The following is a 23579-nucleotide window of genomic DNA, read 5'->3' as shown; positions in this document are numbered from 1 at the left end:
CTGATAATAGTAGTGTTTCAATTTTCATCCGGGTGTAACGGCAGTCTGGCGAGGAAGGAGCAGCTAGCAGGTCCAGCGGGCATGTGGTGTGGAGGTTAGCCGGACAACTTGGAGGCCAGTCAGTTAAATAGACCTTTATTTGTTGTTGGCAACATGAGACCACACAAGCCAGGTCTCCACGGCTCTACTCAGTCCATACATACATGTGTGGGGACAGGTAGGCGTTGGCACCAGACCGTTACAATGGTAAGGTCTCTCTCTGAACAGATTGCTCGGCTGCCACTGCACTCACACACACACTAGGAGACTCCCACAACTACTACAGTAGTAGGGCAACCCCCGCTAGTGGTGCTATAACACAATAAGAGTTGTTACAAGGGTTCTCTTCCTCTAAACCTCAACACCTCAAAAACATGAATGTTTTCATAAGACCTGACTTCCTGTCCCTCACACTGCTAAACATTTACACAGTTAAGCTTAGAACTAAGTCAGAAGTGTTTATCCATGTGCTTGTCAGTGCAAAGCAGCTCATTGTGGATGGTGCAACTTCCAATTAGTTGTATGATTCTTCTTGTGGCTACTGTGAAAGTGTGTTTTACTTCATGTCCATCAACCTGGTCATCTCTCCTAAACAGTCCAGCTTCTTCTTCTTTATAACTCTGTCTGTGCATTTTCTCTTACTTAGAAACATTGCTGTAAAGAATTCTGTTGTAATGGTCACACGCAAACTGACCTTTTCTCTTTTTAACTTAATCTGCCAAGTAAGTTTTTATCCCTCAGCTGTAAAGGCTGATCGGGTATCTCCTTCACCCCAGTGTGGATACCGAAGTTTGTGAATGCAATAACTTGAGAACAAGGCGACGAAGGACTTTCTAGTTGATACTAGAGATGGACCGTATTACATATCGGTATCGGTCCAATACTGGCCTAAATTACTGGATCGGATATCGGCGAGAAATAAAAAAAGTAAGGAACAAAACTTGCGACACGGCGTAACTCGGCTCATAACCGTAGCACGTTGGAGCAGTGTGCTCACGTGATAGAGCGGCTGTGTGTATTTGGAGCCTGGCTACCAAACCAGCATTTCATCTCCGAGAAAGTTATCCCAGAGAGCAGTAAAGCAAGTGTGTAAGTTCATTTCTGAATGTTTGTAAAGCATTCCCACGTTAAGCTTAACAACCGATATATGGAGCGACTGCCTCTCTCTTTCCCTCACCTTCCTGCTGCTACTTCAATCGTGAAACTGCTTAATGATCAGCTGATCGGCTTTTCTGTCACAAGTCCGTCTCTCTTCTTTGTTTTTGGCCCACTTTGTACCAGAAAATGAAACCAGCAGCACGTTTAAGCTTGATAAGCTGTTGTTAGAATTTATTTAATATTACTTTCTAGACCAGGATCCTTTTCTAGCTGACGGCTGGTAACTGTGCAGGGGCGGATCTAGCAAAGTTTAGCCAGGGGGGCTGATAGGGCATGAACAGGGAAAAGGGGGCACAAAGACATACTTTTCTTTCTTATTCTCATTTAAAATGTCGAGCTTTTAATAAATAATTATCTGAATCTTACACCAAAAATTTTAATCTGATGTAAAATGTATAGAAGTCCATTACTGTATATAGTAACTGTTAAGTCTAACATATCCTAGTAAGCTATAGTACTTTTTCCTTTGGGAAAGTACCATCTGTGAATTCTGCAATTCTGTTGAAGAAAGATGTTGAATCTATTTAATTATTCTTGACAAATAATTTATTTCTGTGCATTTTTTTCACACTGCATCAAATTAAATTTGATTACATCGATTAAGCATCATGAGGTGGAGGGTGGGGGGTGGTTCCCTATTTTTTTTTTTGCTGAGAGCTTGCAACCCTATTAGTTAGGTTGCTTAATATTTCTGCTAAGTACTCTTTAAAATACCAGAATAGGAAGGATGAAGTAGGTTTAAGTTAATTAGATTGATCAGTATTGCTGAACTATGAAATATTTTGGGCGCAGTATATTTTTTACATACAGGTATAACAGAATAGCTTTAGTGTTGTTGTTTATTTAAACTTGAGTATAAACTTATACAAAATGCAGCAAGATATTAAAAAAAACACTATATCGGATACATATCGGTATCGGCAGATATCCAAATTTATGATATCGGTATCGGACATAAAAAAATGGTATCGGTCCATCTCTAGCTGATACTAGAGATGGACCGATCCGATATTACGTATCGGTATCGGTCCGATACTGACCTAAATTACTGGATCGGATATCGGAGAAAAATAAAAAATGTAATCCGATCCATTAAATATCACGAAAGCACCTCACAAAACTTGCAACACGCCGTAACTCACCTCAGAACGTTAGCACGTCGGAGCAGTATGCATCACGTGATAGAGCGGCTGTGGCATGCGGGACCGTCGGTGGTCTGGATAGCATGTGGAGCTTCGCTAGCAACCCGGCATTTCATTTCCGACAAAGTTATCCCCGAGAGAAGTAAAGCAAGTGTGTAAGTCCATCTCTGAATGTAAAGCATTCCTGCGTTAAGCTTAACAAGCGACTGCCTCTTCTTGCTGCTACTTCAATCATGAAACTGCTTAACGATCAGCTGATCGGCTTTTCTGTCACGAGTCCGTCTCTCTGGTTTGTTTTTGGCCCACTTTGCACCAGAAAGAGGAAACCAGCGGCTGAACAACAGCAGCACGTTTAAGCTTGATCAGCTGTTGTTAGAATTTATTTAATATTACTTTCTACTCGAGGATCTTTTTCTACGTAGCTGACGGCTGGTAACAGTGCAGGGGCGGATCTAGCAAAGTTTAGCCAGGGGGGCCGATAGGGCATTAACAGGGAAAAGGGGGCACAAAGACATACTTTTCTTCCTTATTCTCATTTAAAATGTCTAGCTTTTAATAAATAATTATCCGAATCTTACACCCAAAGTTTTAATTTGATGTAAAATGAATAGAAGTCAATTACTGTATATAGTGACGATTAAGTCTAATATATATACCCTAGTAAGCTATAGTACCTTTTCCTTTGGGAAGGTACCATCTGTGCAGTCTGCAATTTTGTTGAAGAAAGATGTTGAATCTATTTAATATTTCTTGACAAATAATTGATTTCTGTGCATTTTTTTTCACACTGCATCAAATTAAGGTTGATTACGTCGATTAAGCATCATGAGGTGGAGCGTGAGGGGTGGTTCCCTATTTTTTATTTATTTATTTTTGTTGTTGCTGGGAGTTGGAACCCTATTAGTTAGGTTGCTTAATATTTACGCTAAGTACTCTTTAAAATGCCAGAATAGGGAGGATGGTGTAGGTTTAAGTTTATTAGATTGATCATTATTGCTGAACTATGAAATTTTTTTTTTGCATACAGGTATAACAGAATAGCTTTAGTGTAGTTGTTGTTTTAAACTTGAGTATGAACTTATACAAAATGCAGCAAGATATTTAAAAAACAGTTTTGTTGATTAAAAAACACTATATCGGATTCATATCGGTATCGGCAGATATCCAAATTTATGATATCGGTATCGGACATAAAAAAGTGGTATCGTGCCATCTCTAGTTGATACCATAGGTGCATCAACTAAAAATAACTTTGAATCCCACTGACCATGACTTCAAGGTCAGAGGTCAAGTTTTCTAAAAATCTTCTGAATGAGATAGCTTGAGAAAAAAAGCAGTGTAGGATTTTGAAATTAATAACATTGGTGCTTTATCAATAGGAAAGCTACAAAACTTGTGACAATTTAGCTAAAAGTTTCAAATCTATGTACTTCCTCTTTTCCAAAGATGGATCCAGTGGGCCAGATTAGAGTCTTTGCTTATCCAATTCTAGCCTCCGGTCCTTATTAGAGATGGCACGATACCACTTTTTTATGTCCGATACAGATACCGATATCATAAATTTGGATATCTGCCGATACCGATATGAATCCGATATAGTGTTTTTTAATCAACAAAACTGTTTTTTAAAATATCTTGCTGCATTTTGCAAGTCTGCAAGTTCATACTCAAGTTTAAAACAACAACTACACTAAAGCTATTCTGTTATACCTGTATACAAAAAAAATATTTCATAGTTCAGCAATACTGATCAATCTAATAAACTTAGACCTACACCATCCTCCCTATTCTGGTATTTTAAAGAGTACTTAGCGTAAATATTAAGCAACCTAACTAATAGGGTTCTAACTCCCAGCAACAACAAAAATAAATAAATAAAAAATAGGGAACCACCCCTCACGCTCCACCTCATGATGCTTAATCGACGTAATCAACCTTAATTTGTCAGGCTACATAATGTCAGGCTACATTTCACTGTGTGGTATACTTGTATAACTATGCATGTGACAAATAAAGAACCTTGAACCTTGAATTTGATGCAGTGTGAAAAAAAATGCACAGAAATCAATTATTTTTCAAGAAATATTAAATAGATTCAACATCTTTCTTCAACAAAATTGCAGACTGCACAGATGGTACCTTCCCAAAGTAAAAAGTACTATAGCTTACTAGGGTATATATATTAGACTTAATAGTCACTATATACAGTAATTGACTTCTATTCATTTTACATCAAATTAAAACTTTGGGTGTCAGATAATTATTTATTAAAAGCTAGACATTTTAAATGAGAATAAGAAAGAAAAGTATGTCTTTGTGCCCCCTTTTCCCTGTTAATGCCCTATCGGCCCCCCTGGCTAAACTTTGCTAGATCCGCCCCTGCACAGTTACCAGCCGTCAGCTACGTAGAAAAAGATCCTGGTGTAGAAAGTAATATTAAATAAATTCTAACAACAGCTTATCAAGCTTAAACGTGCTGCTGTTGTTCAGCCGCTGGTTTCCTCTTTCTGGTGCAAAGTGGGCCAAAAACAAACAAGAGAGACGGACTCGTGACAGAAAAGCCGATCAGCTGATCATTTAAGCAGTTTCACGATTGAAGTAGCAGCCGGAGAGCGAGAGGCAGTCGCTCGTTAAGCTTAACGTGGGAATGCTTTACAAATATTCAGAGATGGACTTACACACTTGCTTTACTTCTCTCGGGGATAACTTTGTCGGAGATGAAATGCCAGGTTGCTAGCGAAGCTCCAAATGCTATCCAGACCACCGACAGGTCCCGCATGCCACAGCTGCTCTATCACGTGATGCATACTGCTCCGACGTGCTAACGTTCTGAGGTGAGTTACTGCGTGTTGCAAGTTTTGCGAGGTGCTTTCGTGATATTTAATGGATCGGATTACATTTTTTATTTTTCTCCGATATCCGATCCAGTAATTTAGGTCAGTATCGGACCGATACCGATACGTAATATCAGATCGGTCCATCTCTAGTCCTTATGTTTGACACCCCTCTTGTAGACTCTTTCACTTACAATACAAAGTGCCTTGAGGCCACTGTTGTTGGGATTTGGCGCTATATGAATAAAACTCATTTGAATATTGTGAACTGAAAGGGACACTGACCCCTACACCTCTTCTTGGCTATCTTTAGAAAATGTGGCTTGTGATGGGAGAAGAAATTACACGTCTTTTCAGACCAGGACAGAGAAGTACAAAGAGCAACAAAGTCAATCTTGTGTGATGACAAAGGACTGCCTTGACCTGTATTTATGATATCTGACATGAGTTGAGACTGATCACAAATGCTGGTGACAGAGAAGAAGCAAAGCTCTAATCCCAGGCTGTGTTTGAATTATCCACTTGAAGGCTGCCAATCTCTACTTCAGACAGATGCAGTGATTTACTGAACTAAAGAAAGGGGCATTACTTACAGTGTAAAGCAGCTCTGGTTGTCGGCATTAACAGGAAAATAAATGTCACCATTCTTATATGTTTAAACAAATGACTGATGCTGGTACTTTTCTGGCAGACAGAGCAGGCTGCAAACAGCTTTGACGACATTTAAGTGGATTCAATAACATTTTCAGTCGATACCAAAACACTGAGAATCAGAGCTTACCTACAAATACCACAGCTGATGCTTCCACTCATATTGCAGTGTGGATGGGGGTCAATAATGGGTCCAGCAGTGTCACATTGGCACTTACATGTGGTATTTATGGTCACTGTCAGCGTGTCTTTAATGCCCCGTGGACTGATGGTAAAGAACTTGTTCTCCATACACGTGTCTGCGGTCACCGTAATTTCAAAAATAACCTGGAATGGGAATTCAGGTGTTGTGAGTCACAAGTGCATATAGTATAACAATACTCTAAACTGGTCAAAACAAGAGATTCACTTTGTATAACAGTATACAGTGGTCTCTCGCTATAACGTGGTTCACCTTTCGCAGCCTTGCTGTTTCGCAGATTTTTTTGTGTGCAATTTTGCATGCAGTTTTTTTTTTGTTTGTTTGTTTGTTTTAAACAGCGCATTGTGTTCTGCGTCCTGATTGGCTGTAGACTATTGTCAATTGATCTCGTGCCATATCTCCTGTACAGTACAGAATGCGTTCAGCTTGTCAAATTTACATAAATCTTAGATCGCTAGCAGTGTGACTCTGAAGTGCTGTACTGTATGTTTGTAAGTTTTCTCCCCAACAAACACAACAAGGTCGACGAAACGTTGTCACCTGCGGGAGCCTTTGGTTTCATTCTATAATACTGGACTTATTTTTCTACAAGGTTTGAACTTTGTGTTTAAACAAGAGAGAAAAGTGTGAAAATGTTCATGCCTGTCTGAGAAAAGTGTATAAAGTGTGTAGTGAGGGGTTTTACAGCCTTAAAACATCTATAATAATTGTAAAAAATAAAACCATGTGCAACCGTGGCAAAAAGTTAGTCTAGAGCCCTGTAATATATCAATGATACCCAAAGAGCTGTGTATACATTTTTAAACATTATTGGCTCTCAACATTTGGCTGTTCTGCCCACGTGGTCTAAAGCTTGCAGGTACATGCACTAATTTGGTTTTCAACTTGATTTAAACTGTCTTGTTAAGAGTCAGCCCATGGTACTCAGTATTAGAATGATACTGGTCTATCTGGACCACTTTAATAAAGAATGACTACCTAAGTTACTCTCCATGAGTAAGGTTTATCGTGTGGATGGATACCACATCAGCATAATGGTTTTTATTACATCAGGCAATTGAAATTAATAATTGGGTCTGAATTTAATTGTTTATCAATGACAAATCACAAAAATGACTTTTGTGTACTGACCAAAACAATACTGCACAAAGTGGCTGAGACAAAGTTCTTCCACCGCATGGCTGGGTTTGTCCTTAGAGTTTAGGCTGAGGAGTTAGCTTGGTTGGTTTTATTTAAAAAAGCCATTTCGAAGGTCAAGTCAAGTCAAGTGGCTTTATTGTCATTTCAACCATGTGCAGTGGTACAGTACACAGTACTGTACTGTGTGCCTCCAAGACCATGTTGCTATATATGGCAGTCAATCAACAGGATGACATAAAGTGCAAGTGTGCAAAAATTGCAAGAAAAAAACAATAACAAACCAGTGCAACACCAGACAGAACAGAATGATACTGAACCAACAGTGCAATAGAAAAGTGCAACAATGGCAGTAGGTTGTGCAAAAAGTAAGCATTTTGCAATAAAGGGCATCTGAGAAGGATGTCTTCAGCCCACCTACCATTTAAAGTACTCTCCCAACTAGGTGAAAACTCTGTGGGATCCTGGACTTGGTGAAAAGGTTAAAAATTCCATATCATATTCTTTCAGATCTCCTCAGCAAGGTTGGAGGGTAAAAGTATCATTAATGCTAAAGGAGGCCGAGGAGTAACTAAGCATCTGAGACAATGAGCAGGAAAGTGCAGGACGGACAGGTGAAGAGGCCATGCTGCTAGCAAGTCTGCTACGAGCTAAGCTAGCAAAACAGTAAAGACACAGTGAGTGAAAACTTTGGCTATAAATTAGCGAGCGAGTACACAGAGAGTGTGCTTCGGATGAAGCACATTAAGGTTTTATTATGAAATAAAAAGTTATCTAAAAAATTTTAATTAAATTATTATGCAGATGAGCTACTCAAACACACCACTGTGTGTTGGAATAGGAACACGAAGTGATACTCTACCGCAGAGAGGGCAGTGTTACCAAGTGACAGCGCCACCCAAAGGATCAAGAATTAAAGATTCTGAGCTACAAAATAGGTGCCACCAAGACTTGGACCACCCATCCAGATCAATCCAATGTTCACTGACATGTGGGTGACATGTGACTATGAAAAGTTCAAAGAACACTGACCTCATCTCCCACGTGCACTTGGTCACAAACCCCCTCTTTCTCGCTTTTTTCTCCATGGCTGCATATCGGCCTGTAGACGACTCTCACTTTTTCAGGGAGATTGTCATGAGTTATGGTCACTTTAGAGGATAATGCCTGTCATGAATTTGAAAAGATGGTAAATGGTCTGGTAAAGATAATGAGAGAGAGAAAAAAAACCCACCTCCAAATCATTAGAAATATTCCACTCATCACAAAATGTGTCAACTTACATTGTAGGCTCTTTCAATCAACTGAACAACATTCTTGGAATCTGATGACAGAACTCCAACTTCTGATTTTGGAATCATCTTTGAGAGTTCCTTGGAAAGACATGAAATGTAAAATCAGTCAAGAGTCCAACTATTTTTGCCCCACAAGCAGATAGAAAATGAAAGGTACATCTTATTTACCTTGTACACAGACTCAACATTTTGTGTCACTGCAAAAATCGTCTGAATCCTGTTTTTTTCCAACTGCATAGCAAGCTGTCCAACAGAGGGGTAGTCCTGGAGATTTTTGGAGAGTGGAGAAGAGATGGAAAAGAAAATAAAGTGATATGTATGTGTGTGTGAGGCGTCAGCGTATATATAAATGCAAGTATGGATTTTATATCATTGTTTTCTGTGCAGTCTGATTTTTTTTGTCCTTATTCAAAACAATTAAAAGAGAGGGGAAAACATTGGATGCTTATAAATCTGATCCATGTTCTTCTTAGAAGCTGAACAAAACTCACATGATTCCATACATACCATCTCAGTGCTCTTGACATAAAGATTGTTTTCCATGTAACACTTTTCATCATTGGGTTCCAGTATACCGGCCAGCTTTCCGTCCCCAGCCATATGGAATCCAGCATCAGTGGTAAGCACAATCAGCCGAGTGCTGTTGCTGTTCCAACCAATTTTGTCCTGAACAACATATCAGGGAGCATTAAGACCCAGTCAAATGCTGTCAAAATCAACTTTGGCTAAAAAAAAAGCTGTATTTACTTTTTTTACCCTGAGAAAAATACATCTAGATCGAATTTCTCTAAAACATTTAGTTATGAACATAACTGCTGTGTGAGCCATGTTTGGCTGGATGGAACTCCATTGTTTCATCCTGTTTCCAGTCTGTTAGCTTTGACTTTTCAGAACATGTGACAAGTCATAAATGAGTAGAGGCCTACATGTTTGGCTATATGAGCTGTGAGCATTGACTGTGACGAAGTTTAACCACTGCGTGTGTGTATATGTGTTTGTGCGTCTGCTGCACTGTGGTGCTTGTCTCTGTGGTGAGCAGGTTAGACTCAGATCAGTATGTACGACTGACCAAGAAAGCTTGTAATTAACACTTTATTTAAAAGCGACCATCATTTACATTTAGAACAGAGGCCGACCTGTTCAGATGCCACCAGATCAATGATAAGGGATGTGTGATTTAAAGGACGGCACTGTATGGTCTTAGCAGCAGAGGTCTTACCTCACATACAGCAGCCTGCATCATGGCATCCAGACTCCCCTCTGGAGAGTCCAGATTCCCAGAGATAAACTGCTTTTTCACTTCAGCTTCGAAGTCATTCTTATTTGGTGTCAAACTAAGGACATGTCTGTAGCCAAAGGCAGGCTGACACTGCTGGTCGTTCTCATCACACGGCTTCTGCAGTTTTTCCTTGTTGGTATTCGTGTAAGGAAGGACTGTTTTATCAACAAAGGCACCAAACCCTGGAATTACAGAAATAGTAAGGTTTATAAAACATACTAAAAAGCAACAGTATAGGGCAGAAAAGATAATACATTTTGTGTTAACTCTTTGTTGACAATGGACTTGAAATTAATTTCTGACTTAGTTTCCATTCATACCAAAAGTGACTGGGAGAGCACAAACCTCTGTAGGACAACCTCCTCCCTAATGAATGAACACCACTGTGTCGTTAATTAAAAGCTCTCTGTAGCCATATTTAGCTACTGAAAAGCAGGAGGTACATGTTACATGAATCCACCAGCAGAAGAGCCCTACACTCCACAGTTGATGCACTAATGCACTATTATAGCAATTTTAAAGACACTGACTAATTTGGATTTAAATGTTCATTCGTTGCTCTTTGGCTGGAGTTCCTGTCCACAGTTAGTAAAATCTGTGTATACCAAGTTGGGAGATTATGATGTAATGTTTTTACCTATTCTAGCATGGTTTGTGATTTTTCTCAGTGCAGCAAAAAGATCTGTTCCTAGTACTTGGACATTTGCCAGGTCATCCTTCATGGAGTAGGACAGATCCATCAGGTAGTAGAGATCCACTGGATGGCCCTCAGCTGCCTTAAAAGAAACATTGAATGAAACTGGAAGTCCTGCAAACACAGTTAAAAAAAAGGGAATGATTAAAGGCAAAACCAAAGCTACTCCCCCCCATACATACAGTAGAACAATATATGAACTGTAAATAGTACATACAGTACACAGCATACATAGGCACTAGTAATATACAGTGGGGCAAAAAAGTATTTAGTCAGCCACCGATTGTGCAAGTTCCCCCACCTAAAATGATGACAGAGGTCAGTAATTTGCACCAGAGGTACACTTCAACTGTGAGAGACAGAATGTGAAAAAAAAATCCATGAATCCACATGGTAGGATTTGTAAAGAATTTATTCGTAAATCAGGGTGGAAAATAAGTATTTGGTCAATAACAAAAATACAACTCAATACTTTGTAACATAACCTTTGTTGGCAATAACAGAGGTCAAACGTTTACTATAGGTCTTTACCAGGTTTGCACACACAGTAGCTGGTATTTTGGCCCATTCCTCCATGCAGATCTTCTCGAGAGCAGTGATGTTTTGGGGCTGTCGCCGAGCAACACGGACTTTCAACTCCCGCCACAGATTTTCTATGGGGTTGAGGTCTGGAGACTGACTAGGCCACTCCAGGACTTTCAAATGCTTCTTACGGAGCCACTCCTTTGTTGCCCGGGCGGTGTGTTTTGGATCATTGTCATGTTGGAAGACCCAGCCTCGTTTCATCTTCAAAGTTCTCACTGATGGAAGGAGGTTTTGGCTCAAAATCTCACGATACATGGCCCCATTCATTCTGTCCTTAACACGGATCAGTCGTCCTGTCCCCTTGGCAGAAAAACAGCCCCATAGCATGATGTTTCCACCCCCATGCTTCACAGTAGGTATGGTGTTCTTGGGATGCAACTCAGTATTCTTCTAACTCCAAACACGACGAGTTGAGTTTATACCAAAAAGTTCTACTTTGGTTTCATCTGACCACATGACATTCTCCCAATCCTCTGCTGTATCATCCATGTGCTCTCTGGCAAACTTCAGACGGGCCTGGACATGCACTGGCTTCAGCAGCGGAACACGTCTGGCACTGCGGGATTTGATTCCCTGCCGTTGTAGTGTGTTACTGATGGTGACCTTTGTTACTTTGGTCCCAGCTCTCTGCAGGTCATTCACCAGGTCCCCCCGTGTGGTTCTGGGATCTTTGCTCACCGTTCTCATGATCATTTTGACCCCACGGGATGAGATCTTGCGTGGAGCCCCAGATCGAGGGAGATTATCAGTGGTCTTGTATGTCTTCCATTTTCTGATGATTGCTCCCACAGTTGATTTTTTCACACCAAGCTGCTTGCCTATTGTAGATTCACTCTTCCCAGTCTGGTGCAGGTCTACAATACTTTTCCTGGTGTCCTTCGAAAGCTCTTTGGTCTTGGCCATGGCGGAGTTTGGAGTCTGACTGTTTGAGGCTGTGGACAGGTGTCTTTTATACAGATGATGAGTTCAAACAGGTGCCATTCATACAGGTAACGAGTGGGGGACAGAAAAGCTTCTTACAGAAGAAGTTACAGGTCTGTGAGAGCAAGAGATTTTCCTTGTTTGAGGTGACCAAATACTTATTTTCCACCCTGATTTACGAATAAATTCTTTACAAATCCTACCATGTGAATTCATGGATTTTTTTTCACATTCTGTCTCTCACAGTTGAAGTGTACCTCTGGTGCAAATTACTGACCTCTGTCATCATTTTAAGTGGGGGAACTTGCACAATCGGTGGCTGACTAAATACTTTTTTGCCCCACTGTATACAGACACATAATTCAGATTGTTGTGATAGGGTGAGTTCATGCAATTTTTATAAGCACTTTCTGCTTGGAATGAATCTGTGAGAAACCAGGCCTGACATTCACTTAATATTGTAGGCAACATTAACCGATTCCACTGACCAGGTCGCAGGTCAAGGTCAATCTTCTGAGGCCTCATTTGGACAACTTGCCCATTTTGAGATGCAGACAGAGGATCATCCTTGGCAATGTTTCGTTTGTTTTTAGGGGAGATGATTTCATTCTCTTTGCAGCCTCTTTTGATCAACTCAGCTCTGGTGTTACAGCGCACTGCATCCTGTTCTCCATCTTTGGTGAAATTCTGCATGAAGGGAAGGAGACAAAAAAGAAAGTTCTTCTTCATAATAAATCTTGATACATATCACTTATCTGTGTCTTTTGCCCAAGTTTAAAAAGAATTTTGTCAATAATCCTCAAGTCAAAAGGAAAAACATTTTCCAGCGGCTTACACTCACTATAGTAGTGAGTGTAATGTACAGTATGAGCTCCATCAGGACAATATCACAGTCACATTACAATCACCACTTATTATAAAAGTTATAAAAGCACAAAAGTTTGCCTGATCGGTATTATCACATAATAACCATTTAATGATAAAAACGCATAAAACTTCATAGTTGACCTCTGAGTTTAGATCCACACAGCTTATAGCATGAAACTGAAAAACCATTGTTAACATTTCTAAGATCTGCACCACTTGTCATATATATTTATCACTGCTTTCAATGGTCTGTATCACAGTGAATCATGGAACTGTTCTCATATCTCCCCTTTCATAAAGCCAGGTCCAGTGTATCCCTAAAGCACCATTCCTTTGTAATATTAGAACTGGACAAAGTCTTGCTATGGGTACAGCCAGTTAGCAAAATGTGGTTTTTGATGCAGCCTTGGTGAAGTACGATAACTGTAAGATTTTTTTAAAATGGGATATGCCATTTTTCCAAAAGTTTTCACGACGTTTACACTGCTGGGAAGGGTTAAGGAAAACCTCTAGAACATGGAAAACCTGGGCGTTATCAGCCATGTGTGTGGGTATGGTGGTTGTGTCTAACAAAGACAACAAAAAGCTAGGTTTGTGTGAGGATCTATCTGATTTGAAAGAGTATGTGCACTGTAAACTGTGCATACCAGCAGAGCAAAAGTGTTGTGTGAACTTGATGCCAACATGGGGTTCTGGTAGATTCCACCATTAAGTACCCAAATTCAATTACACACTTTACACTGTCTTACTATATCTTTAACTATCATCTTGGATTACCTCAAAACCAGAACTTTTCAAGCACATGAAGCCTGAAGAGGGGCTGGAAAACTGTGGTATGTTACATTGCTGATCTGCTGATATAACGGCAGGACCAGGAAGAGCATGACACTGGACTTAAAGTTAGTGGAATTAGTGATTACACAGTGTAGTCTGAATGTGATGCACTCCATCTCTGGTGCAGAAATATCCAATATCTAATAGTCACCCAAGTAACAAAACGTGCCATCATAGTAAGAAAGGAAGCTGACCTAATGTACTGGCAGTGGCTCAGTCTTACAATAAGTTCTGGATGTGAACCTACGATAACCTGAGAAGCAAAATCAAATTTGGTTGCAGGAAGTGTGAAGCAGCATGTGGTGTTTGACAGAATGGAAACCACATCAACTAATTAGAAAACTTGAGGGTCTATTGTGTGGATTGAAAATGAACTCAGCTGCGACTGAGGTGAAACACACGAGTGTGTATTTCTACATATGTATTTTAATGGTATAACAGGTAATTACTGACATGCTACCACGGGTTCAGCAGTGGATTAGAGGACAGCTTTTCGTTGTAGATAAAACGCTCACGTTAGCACTAAAACAGAGACAGTATTTAGATTTTACATAAACTTTCTTTCTCACCAGTGTTTGGCACCATGCACAGTATGGCCCAGATTTTATACAGTCATCACAGGAGTTGATCAGTGACTTTGAGCAAACTTCTTCTTGTTGGCACAGCCCTGGAAAGAAACCCCCAAAAGTGTATCATGTATATCATGTTTACAGAGTCATTGACAACCTCAAAATCATAAACCGCTCAAACGTACATTTTACACATGCAGTCATTTTATTAAACATCACATTAAGTAAAAGGTAAAGGTTGATAAGGTTTATAAATTTGTGAATAAATATTGTAATGTAGTATTTATGCTTTACCATGTCTACCCATCAGCAGGAGAATAAGTAATGGCATACACCGATCCATGTTCTGATGGAAAAAGACAACAGTCAGCGGATTTAAAATTGCAGAATTTTCATAAAGGCAGAGACACAGGACAACTACAAAACTAACAAGATCCTATAAAATACTTCCTCATGAATTTGCTCACGCCCCAAATATCTCTTATTATTTCCAAAAAGGTGCTCTTATACTTTGTAAACTCTGTAATATATTGTATTATTTAATTGATTCTTGGACCAACTGTAACCCACATCATTTTTTTGGGGATTATTAAAGTATTCGGATTCTGATAAATAAACCTTTCCTTTGTCTTCAAGCATCTGAACAGAAGAGCGCTGAATGCTACAAGCAGCACAGACAACAGCACCACCTTCAGGTCTGTAGCTGCAGTACATCTCGGCAAGTTGCTGCGAGGATTTGCTCATGTGTACAGTTTGACAACATTGATTTAAAATGGCTGAAAAACTATACAAAACACATACACAAATATTCAGCTAACCATTCGTGTAACTGCTGTAACAAGAAGAAACATTTTACAAGTGTCCTTACAGCAGCATTAACTCACAGACTACATTAAAGACCATGCTGACATGTGTAACACACCCAACTTTCAGAGCTAAAAAATATAATACCCAGTGCAAAGGTTTCCTGTACTCAACCACAAACCACCCAGTTTTGCGAAATGTGTCAGTATTCCACACCATAAAAGGTAAAGGGAAGAGTGAAGTGTTAGTTCATCAGTACATTTCCGCTTTCTGAAAAAAGTGCTCATGAGAAAGAAGGAAGCATTTCTCTCGTATGTGTCTATAAATGACTGACTCCACCAGCCTAAAAATACCTTATCAAATGAGACAAATGAGGTTGGAGAGACTGAGGTGGTGTGTGAGACTTTTTCTAAAGCCTTATAGAGCATCATTTTAGTCTGAAACAAAAGGCCTCAAATTATCATTTGACTTAATTCAACACAGACAGAACACTTTGTGTTTACAGTTTAAAATTCAGTTGAATCCAGTGCGTGATGCAGCATCATCTGGCCCTAGCCCTACTGTGTGCTAATTAAACAACTTGACTGAAAGTGTATGCACCATACACACACACAGCATGAAAAGCTCACATTAGACTGTATTAGATTATAACATGAGCAGAAGAAAAAGAAACTTGATCATGAGCACACGTTACAATGCACTTCCGTGAACAGAACTTTATTGCTCACCCTGTGTTAACCGCTTTTTTATTCGATAAGATTCTACTCTAACTCTCCAGGTGACTGACGAGACAGATTTTAAGGCACTGATACTGATATGAACTGCTCTTAATCTGAAATTTAACGAGGATTAAGAAAGTGTTTTGTTGTGACTTTCTTTCTTCCTGTGTTGTCACTGTTGTTGTATTTAATGAGCTGGAGAAAAGTTCCAACCTGTTAACAACAAACATGATTCTGTTTAGTAATAATGTTAAATGTAATCGATTCAATATAGTCACTTCTGGCTCAGGAGATACGGTGATCATAACATTCCTATGTTACGGTCAAAGATGCCACAGTGGAATTAGTTGTTACTAGTTGCAGCAAATGTAGCTTAATGTAATGTGTTTTCATTTAAATGACACTCAGACATGTGGAGGCTACGACTTAACTGCTGCTCTTTCTGTGTGCATGTATCTATCATCAGGCACAAGAAATAATCAGATAGTTCCTTTGTGAAGCTGACATATGATGCAGAAAACAGGAGGGGGTGATGATACAGCTTTGTATTAACTCCACTTAATACAACACTGACACAGAAACCCGGTTAAAAAATTGTGCAACCCTTTCTCAGAAAAATGTCAAGCAGTCAACTTCCCCCCAAAAACAGAAGCTTCTCTTCCGCACGCTGCTTATTATAACTTTAAGTGTCACAAGGCAGTGGTGTGGCTGCATTACATTAGTCTGGTTCTCTAATATTTTCTCAGTTTTTCACTGATGGTATAAACTATAAAGTTCGTTTTGTTCTTCTATAATAAACTTGCTTTTTTAATGTGAGAAGAGGCAACAGAATAAAATGTGACATGATTCATTAGAGGTAAAAATCTATTTTCAAACAGAAACAATTTCTTGAAAAAGCGCAACTTACCAGAAGCAGGAAGATTCAGCTCTGATAGCTGGCTGACAGTTACACTGAACACTATGTGGATGGCGAAACTCCGCCCTCTTAACAGGAAATGTGAAGCAACCAGTGTTAAAGAGAATGCGATGGGCTGGGCGAAATATCACAATTTGATGTTAAATATAGATGCTGCTAGGTAGAACAGCAAATGTGACACAGATGTGACTACACAAAGAGTACTCATTTTGTGTGGGTGTATACATCTAAAATAGAAAAATAGAAAATACATCTAGAATGTATGAAAAATAATTCAAACGAAAGGAGTATATTAACTGAACACAAAAGTACTCTAGGCACTCTTTTCCCTGGAAATCTGAAGTAAAAGTGTAACACCAGTTGTTGGGTTGTGTTACTTGTTAAAGAAAGTCTTGTTGTTGTTGTTGTTTTACTTTTAGTTAGACATTGCATGGTAGTATGCCTGCTAACTCATCATTTCAGGGCTGTTTGGGTTGTTGATTTTAACCACATCTAAATAGAAAGAACATTAACAACCACTATGTCACCTGTCCCAACAGGAAAACACAGCACTGGACCTGCTGTATGCTCTTAATGCATACACTGCCACTATATCCCACCTGATATCTAAAATAAAAACAGCATCTCATGACATACGTTCATAGCGGTACCTCTCCTGAGGAAGGGCCTGCTCTTTTCAATTTAATATATAATCGCACCAAATCAAACAACAATCATTTGAAGGTGTGCTATATTATATATTCTACAAGAATACACAGAAACCCCAACAATTAAACATTTCCTATGAGCCAGCACTTGGCGACAGTGAGAAGGAAAAAAACTTCCTTTAAACAAGAAGAAACCTCCGTCAGAGCCTCGCTCAGGGAGGGGCAGCCATCTGCCATGACCAGTAGTGATGTGTCATGAGCAGAAGCATCAGCTCTGTAGTGAATCAGAAGAGCCAACTCCCATCGAGTGAGAGCCAGGTCCCCACTTTTTTTTTTAACAAGGTTTGTTGTGTTGCCACATTACTTAACTGCCTTCCCACATACATCGCACACATCAATTTCTATGCTGAAATTGTGGTCTAATGTTTTGTGCCTCGGTTTCTCATTGGCTCAGACTCCTGCGGAGCTGCAGCAGGGACATAAATGAGAGACGGAAGGCCATTTTAGTTCCTATTAACAGAGTATTGCCGACTATCCTGCTAATTGCAGAGTTCACTTTTGTCTCTATGTCATATTTACGATTAAAAATCAAAAAAATTAGAAAAGTTTAATCATATTAGACATTGATATTTTCATATGGGAATTGATCCTGCAACACTGGTAATGAAAGCATCGATATTTCAGGATCACTACCCCTCAGTCAGTGAGTGAGATGGTAGACAGCGGTGAGGAGGAGAGCCCGAGTGCGTCGCAGAAACACATAAATATGACTGACACCCGTAAACGAAGCAGCATCTAACTGCAGTTTAAAGAAGAAGCAGATACTAACTAAGAGGAGAAACCGCATCAGCCCATCCGAGCTGAGGCATTTGTCAACCTGCACTGACAACAGACTGTTTGGCTGCTGAGTTTGGTTCTATTTCTGTTCTGTGGATTTGTTTGTAGTATTTTGTTTTTGTGTTAAATTATTAAAAGTTTGATAAAAATATTAAACAAAAGTAAGAATGCCTGCTTTCGTATCAGAACAAACAGACAAAATTACAATTATAAGGCTTCTCATTAAAACACTAAATGCAAAAAAGTTTATCAGCACACAAAGCATTCATATTTGCCAAGTAAGGCTAAAATATGAGGCTAAGTTTTTTGGGTTTTTTTGTATTTTTATTTAGTTATTTATTTTTTCTTTCTGTTTTGCTTCTTTTTCCTTTCTTTTTTTCTTCTTTCATTCCTTTGTATGGATATTTTAGTTGTTAAAAACCGAAGAAAAAGGAAAAATATATGTAGTAACAAATAGCTGAAGTTGATGGTATTGTACAATGATTCCTAATGTCAATTAAAAAAAACAAAAAAAAAAACAAAACACAAAATTAATCTGTTACCTGTAGGGCTGCCACGATTAGTCGCCTAGTCACGATTACGTCGACTATCAAAATCGTCAATGACTGATTTAATAGTCGACGCGTCTTTTGAAGCTTTGTAAGATCACAAAAGACGCAGGAATGAGTAGTAGGATTTAAGAGTGTAATAACGGACTGAAACAGAAGATGGCAGCACTGCATGTACAAGGATGCCAGCTGCCGTTAAACCCCAAAGAAGAAGAAGCTGTGTCCCAGAATTCATAGCGGAGCCCAGCTCAGTGTCCAACAATGGCAGCAGCTAGTTAGTTTTAATATTACTCTTATTATTCTTTCTCGGTCACAAAATAAACGTTTAGCATATTTTCAGGCGAGAATGTAGCTGTGTAAACCTCAAATATCTGCTCAGTTTATCAAGACACCACATATTTTCAAAAGCGCTCCGACGTCTTTTTAAGGACAAAAACCTGTAGAAAGTGTCAGAAACAAGGCAACATAAAAAGAGCATGTAGAAAGAGAGCATACAGAAACAAAAATCTGAAAATAAGTTTCAAGGACAAAGAAAAACAAGTGCAAGTTAATTGGTGTACTTGCAAGGTACTTGCAAGAGAATGCAGCTAATTCTGATCGCATGAATACAGATGAAGATGACTTATCATGCTTAGATTTTCATAGCATAACGGAAATGGACGGGAAAAGATTACGGATAACAAAAAAGAAGTCTGGTGTAAACCTGAAAATGGAGCTGGCTCAGCTTTGTCAGGATTTCGGGCAGGTCATGCCAGACGTGATAGTTCACGCTGATGGACATAGGAAGTGTTACAAACAGCTGATCGGATCGGCAAAGCGTGTTTCTGGAATATTATGTTTTTGTTGCTGCAAGTGCTTTTTATGCAGTTTTTGCAAAGCTATATGTGGAAGGAAACTGTGACCTAGTACAAGCTGATGGCATAAGATGTAAGTATAACTCCTCCGGTTTCATATGCAAAAAAAATTATTGCGCTAGCTTACGTGGTTGCAGTGCTACCGGGATTTTAAAATAGTTACGCAAAATGGAGCGTGTCCGCTCCAACCGGCTTTAAAGGGTTAAATAGTCCACTTAACCAAACAATTTCTCCTCTGGACTATTCCATTCAGTAGGTAGGTAAGATGAACATTATTATATTCAAACCTCTAGTACTCCTCTTTACTGGCAACCTAAACTCTGTGGTGTAATCAATACATATTACAACAATAAATCTATTTCTTCATAAACCCTCTAAAATCAACTTTATTAAATTATAAGAGTTCTTCCCCTTCTGCACTTGGTCTCTTCCTGTGACCTCAGATGAACCTAGAAGCTATAAAGCAGGAAGTAAAACTACATTTCCTCCTTTTGTTTCTGGAAGACAGGTAGGTAAGGTAAGTTCTAAACAATACAAATTAACAGTTGAAATAAAGAACATTAGTGATGGCCAAATGAAGCTTTCTGAAGCATTGAAGCTTGTATTGAAAAACGGTTCATTACTCGGAGCTTTTCAACACAATCCTCTCTGGTGACATCTGGTGGTCAAAAATATGAAGAACAGCTTGAATCCACAAAAGAAAACCAACTGCTTCGTAATGATTGCTCACTCTACAGAGTGGAATTCTGTCTGATATTGGGCCACCGTTGTGTTGCTTTAAACGTGTATTTTTTGGGGTGACAAAACTGCTGTTTATTACTTTAATAAATAATTTTGACCAGTAAACTTTCCTTGTTTAAATATGCACCATGGTGTGGTCTTTCTTTGCTTGTGACTTCTTGATGTTGGTAAATACAATAATTGAAAAATACCACGTTACATATAATATACATATAATAATGTACAACACATTATGGAGTATGCTTCTGCTGTGAGGTCCCGCCTCCAAGTACTTATGCAGTTAATCGCTAGACGGGTGTATTTATAAATAATATTACATTAGGGAAATTTTCCTATACATATTTTTGACCTGGGGGTAGAATTGATTGTGAACTGGAAAGGGAAAATGCTTATAAACTTGCAAATTAAAAACATGATGCATTTAAGGTAACCCTTTTCCATTTGTATTTAAGAAGAAAATTTGTTCCACTGTACGATGGCCAAACCTGTTCCTTTTCGTGGAGATAATTTCTCCTGACTTAAGGAAAATCCCTTCACATGGAACAGAGGAGGCTGGAGTGCACAGAAACTGGTAGAGATGCAGTTATACAGTCTAACTGGGCCCCACCAACTATCACCTAAAGAGAATAAATAAATTAAATTGCTGCACATTTTGCAGACTAACAGTTTAAAATTATTTAAAACATAAAATATATATTTTTATAACATTAAATGTAAAGAGTCAAATAGAAGTCTTTCTAAAGTTATTTAATGATATTTATATTATGAAAAGCAGATTTTTGACATTTGAAGTTTTTCCCGTTGTCAGATAAAATAAACACGCACAAAACAAAAGCAAACAACAAGAACACAAAGCTGGAAAACCCACCCGATTGACCAAAATCAACTAAAAATACTCCCACACAACAGAAACTCCTCTATTCCTCGCTGGCTCCAAATCTCTCAATAGAAATATCAGTGGTTTGCTATCTGTAACCATCAAAACGCTCCACAAATCCCGCGAATGTTTCACCTGCTTATAAACCATTGAATCAGATACCGAAGCAGTTAGGTTGTAAATGAAGCTTCAGACGTCACTGATCACGTGATTCTGGCCAAACGAATCAAGCTTCGACACAGTGCTTCTGAAGCAGTGAGTTGATTTTTTTGACACAGGCACCGGAGCGTCAGCTTCAAGCGGGCCATCACTAAAGAACATGTTAACTTAACAAACTTGTAGGAATTGATTTAAACCAAGATCTTATATTATATAATCTGTAAAAGTGCAAAACATAAACAAACCCGGGATAGTAGATGTTTGCCTATGGCAGACTATATATGAAATATGGTTAAATCAAAACAAGAATGTTAACTAAGAATATAGACAAGTGGTACTCTCACCCACTTTGTCACAACCTCCTTCAATCAAATCTACAAAGCGAAGTGCAGATGCAGAATAAATAATTTAGCACACCTTCAAGCAAGACACCAAGGAGTTTTGATGTAGGACAACAAGTGTTAGTACGTGATTATTGAGAAGCGAGTGGACACCTAGACAGTCAGTAGAAGTGGACCACTGACGTCTGACGTGGACACTGGAGACGTCATACTGATCAAATATTGAATGTTCAACCAAAGACCCTGATCAGCTGACATCCAACAATCAAGACACAGTTTGTTCACCAGGAATTTCTTGTTGGTTATCTGCGCGTGGACACTTCACTTTTGTTTATTATCTGTTTAGTCAAAGTGATTAATGGTTCACGAGTTAACCTATATCTGCATCTTTGATATAAGCTACACTGATGCAAAGACACAACAACGGTGACATTCCACCACCAAACTCCCAGCATGCACCAGAGTGAGTGAGAGAGTGACAGAGAGAGAAGATGATGACAAACAAAGATGCGTGTTCCTGTCAGTGAACCCCAGGAAGGCTGCTGGTCCAGACAGAGTATCTGGCAAGGTGAGGAGAGCATGTGCCCACCAGTTCCCCCACAGCGGCTGCACTCCCTGAGGGTCCTCAGGAAGTACAAACTGAACTCTAACCTGCACCACAGCATGGTACGGCAGCTGCACTGAGTTGGACAAAGTGAGACTGTAGTGTAGTAAAGGCAGCATATAAGATCATTGGCTGATGAGCACAAAGCCATAACCACCCTGAACTCACACATGCACTGAAGACACAGTTTCACCCCCCATTCCAAGGATTTCCCTCTATAAACCACCAGTGTGCAATAACCCAAACTGTATATAACTCTATTTATTTACATATTTATTTTCTTTCTTTTTTTTTTTTACCAGATTGTATTTTTGCACATTTTTATACTTTTTCTGTAAATACTGTTCATATGTATATAGCCCCCCACATGTTTGCACTGAGATTCTCTGTATCTCATTGTACATCTGTATAGTGAGAATAAAGGCATTGTATTCATTTAGGATCACGTGACTAAGCCCACTGTCACACAGGTCGGTGTAAGAAAATGTGTATTCTTGACCAGCTGACAAAAACCTCCTTGTGACTTTGGTCACCAGCTTATTGCTGCAGTCTTAGTCTGAAGGGAAGTGAGTTGTCTACAGTTCTCTGAGCTATAGTGAAAATGCGAAAGTACAGCCAAACCTGAAATGGTGATTGTTTGCTTTTAAAGTCAAAGCCGGAATAGAGAAAAATGCAGATCAGTGCCTGCCAGTAGTCAGGATTAAAAACCTCCAGTTCATGCAAATGTATAGGGTCATCACGAGGGCTTCAACTCAAATTACTTAATTATATTTTTTAATAATTTTTTTTTTTTTAGTCGTCATCATAAACACGAGTCTTTCACCCACATTTAAACCTAAAACTGACCTGCCAAACATACATACCTATGAGCAAAGTGCAAATGCAAAATATGGCACCATTAAGCCGTTTACTGAGTCAGTGATCAGCTACTACCCCTTTTGTTACTGGGGCGGTGTTACTGGGGTTGTTAAATACACACACACACACACACACACACATACATACATACATATATATATAAAATATATATATATAAAATATATATATATATATATATATATATATATATATATATATATATATATATATATATATATATATATAATTATTATTATTATTATTACAAACATAAGAAATAAAAATACATGCAGCACATAATGTAATTGTTATGAGGTATTTCTGATGGTCCGGGCATAAACAGGAAGAAAAGGTGTAGTCTATTGATTACTGGGTAGTGGAAAGGGGGTGGGATTAAATAAGTTTATGCTTCTTCCTGCTCCTTTTTGATCATGAAAGCTTTTTGTTGTTGTTGTTGTTGTTGTTTT

General features: G+C 38.9%; 1 protein-coding gene across 2 annotated transcripts in view; it reads right to left on the bottom strand.

Annotated features, from left to right (window-relative positions):
* Window positions 1-23579, bottom strand: part of itgb2 (integrin, beta 2) — a 29725-nt gene that overhangs the window by 5188 nt on the left and 958 nt on the right. Inside the window, exons 1-11 of one of the 2 annotated variants that reach the window (XM_085373954.1) lie at window positions 16638-16646; window positions 14502-14553; window positions 14208-14305; window positions 12426-12624; window positions 10375-10545; window positions 9678-9919; window positions 8966-9124; window positions 8627-8722; window positions 8447-8536; window positions 8196-8330; window positions 5955-6151 (exon numbers count right to left, since the gene is read on the bottom strand). In XM_085373954.1, coding sequence (XP_085230080.1) covers window positions 5955-6151; window positions 8196-8330; window positions 8447-8536; window positions 8627-8722; window positions 8966-9124; window positions 9678-9919; window positions 10375-10545; window positions 12426-12624; window positions 14208-14305; window positions 14502-14550 — 1436 coding nt within the window. In that variant the 5' untranslated portion in view covers window positions 14551-14553; window positions 16638-16646. Of the gene's footprint in view, window positions 1-5954; window positions 6152-8195; window positions 8331-8446; window positions 8537-8626; window positions 8723-8965; window positions 9125-9677; window positions 9920-10374; window positions 10546-12425; window positions 12625-14207; window positions 14306-14501; window positions 14554-16637; window positions 16647-23579 lie in introns of those variants that run through there. The other variant, XM_085373953.1, reaches the window with a different exon arrangement.

This window comes from Diplotaxodon limnothrissa, linkage group LG16 (genome assembly GCF_057381915.1).
Source record: "Diplotaxodon limnothrissa isolate DT_005_m linkage group LG16, D_limnothrissa_male_GT1.1, whole genome shotgun sequence".
Taxonomy (NCBI): Eukaryota; Metazoa; Chordata; class Actinopteri; order Cichliformes; family Cichlidae; genus Diplotaxodon; species Diplotaxodon limnothrissa.
Note: the sequence above shows the minus strand (reverse complement) of the source record. Positions and strands in the feature narration are given on the sequence as shown.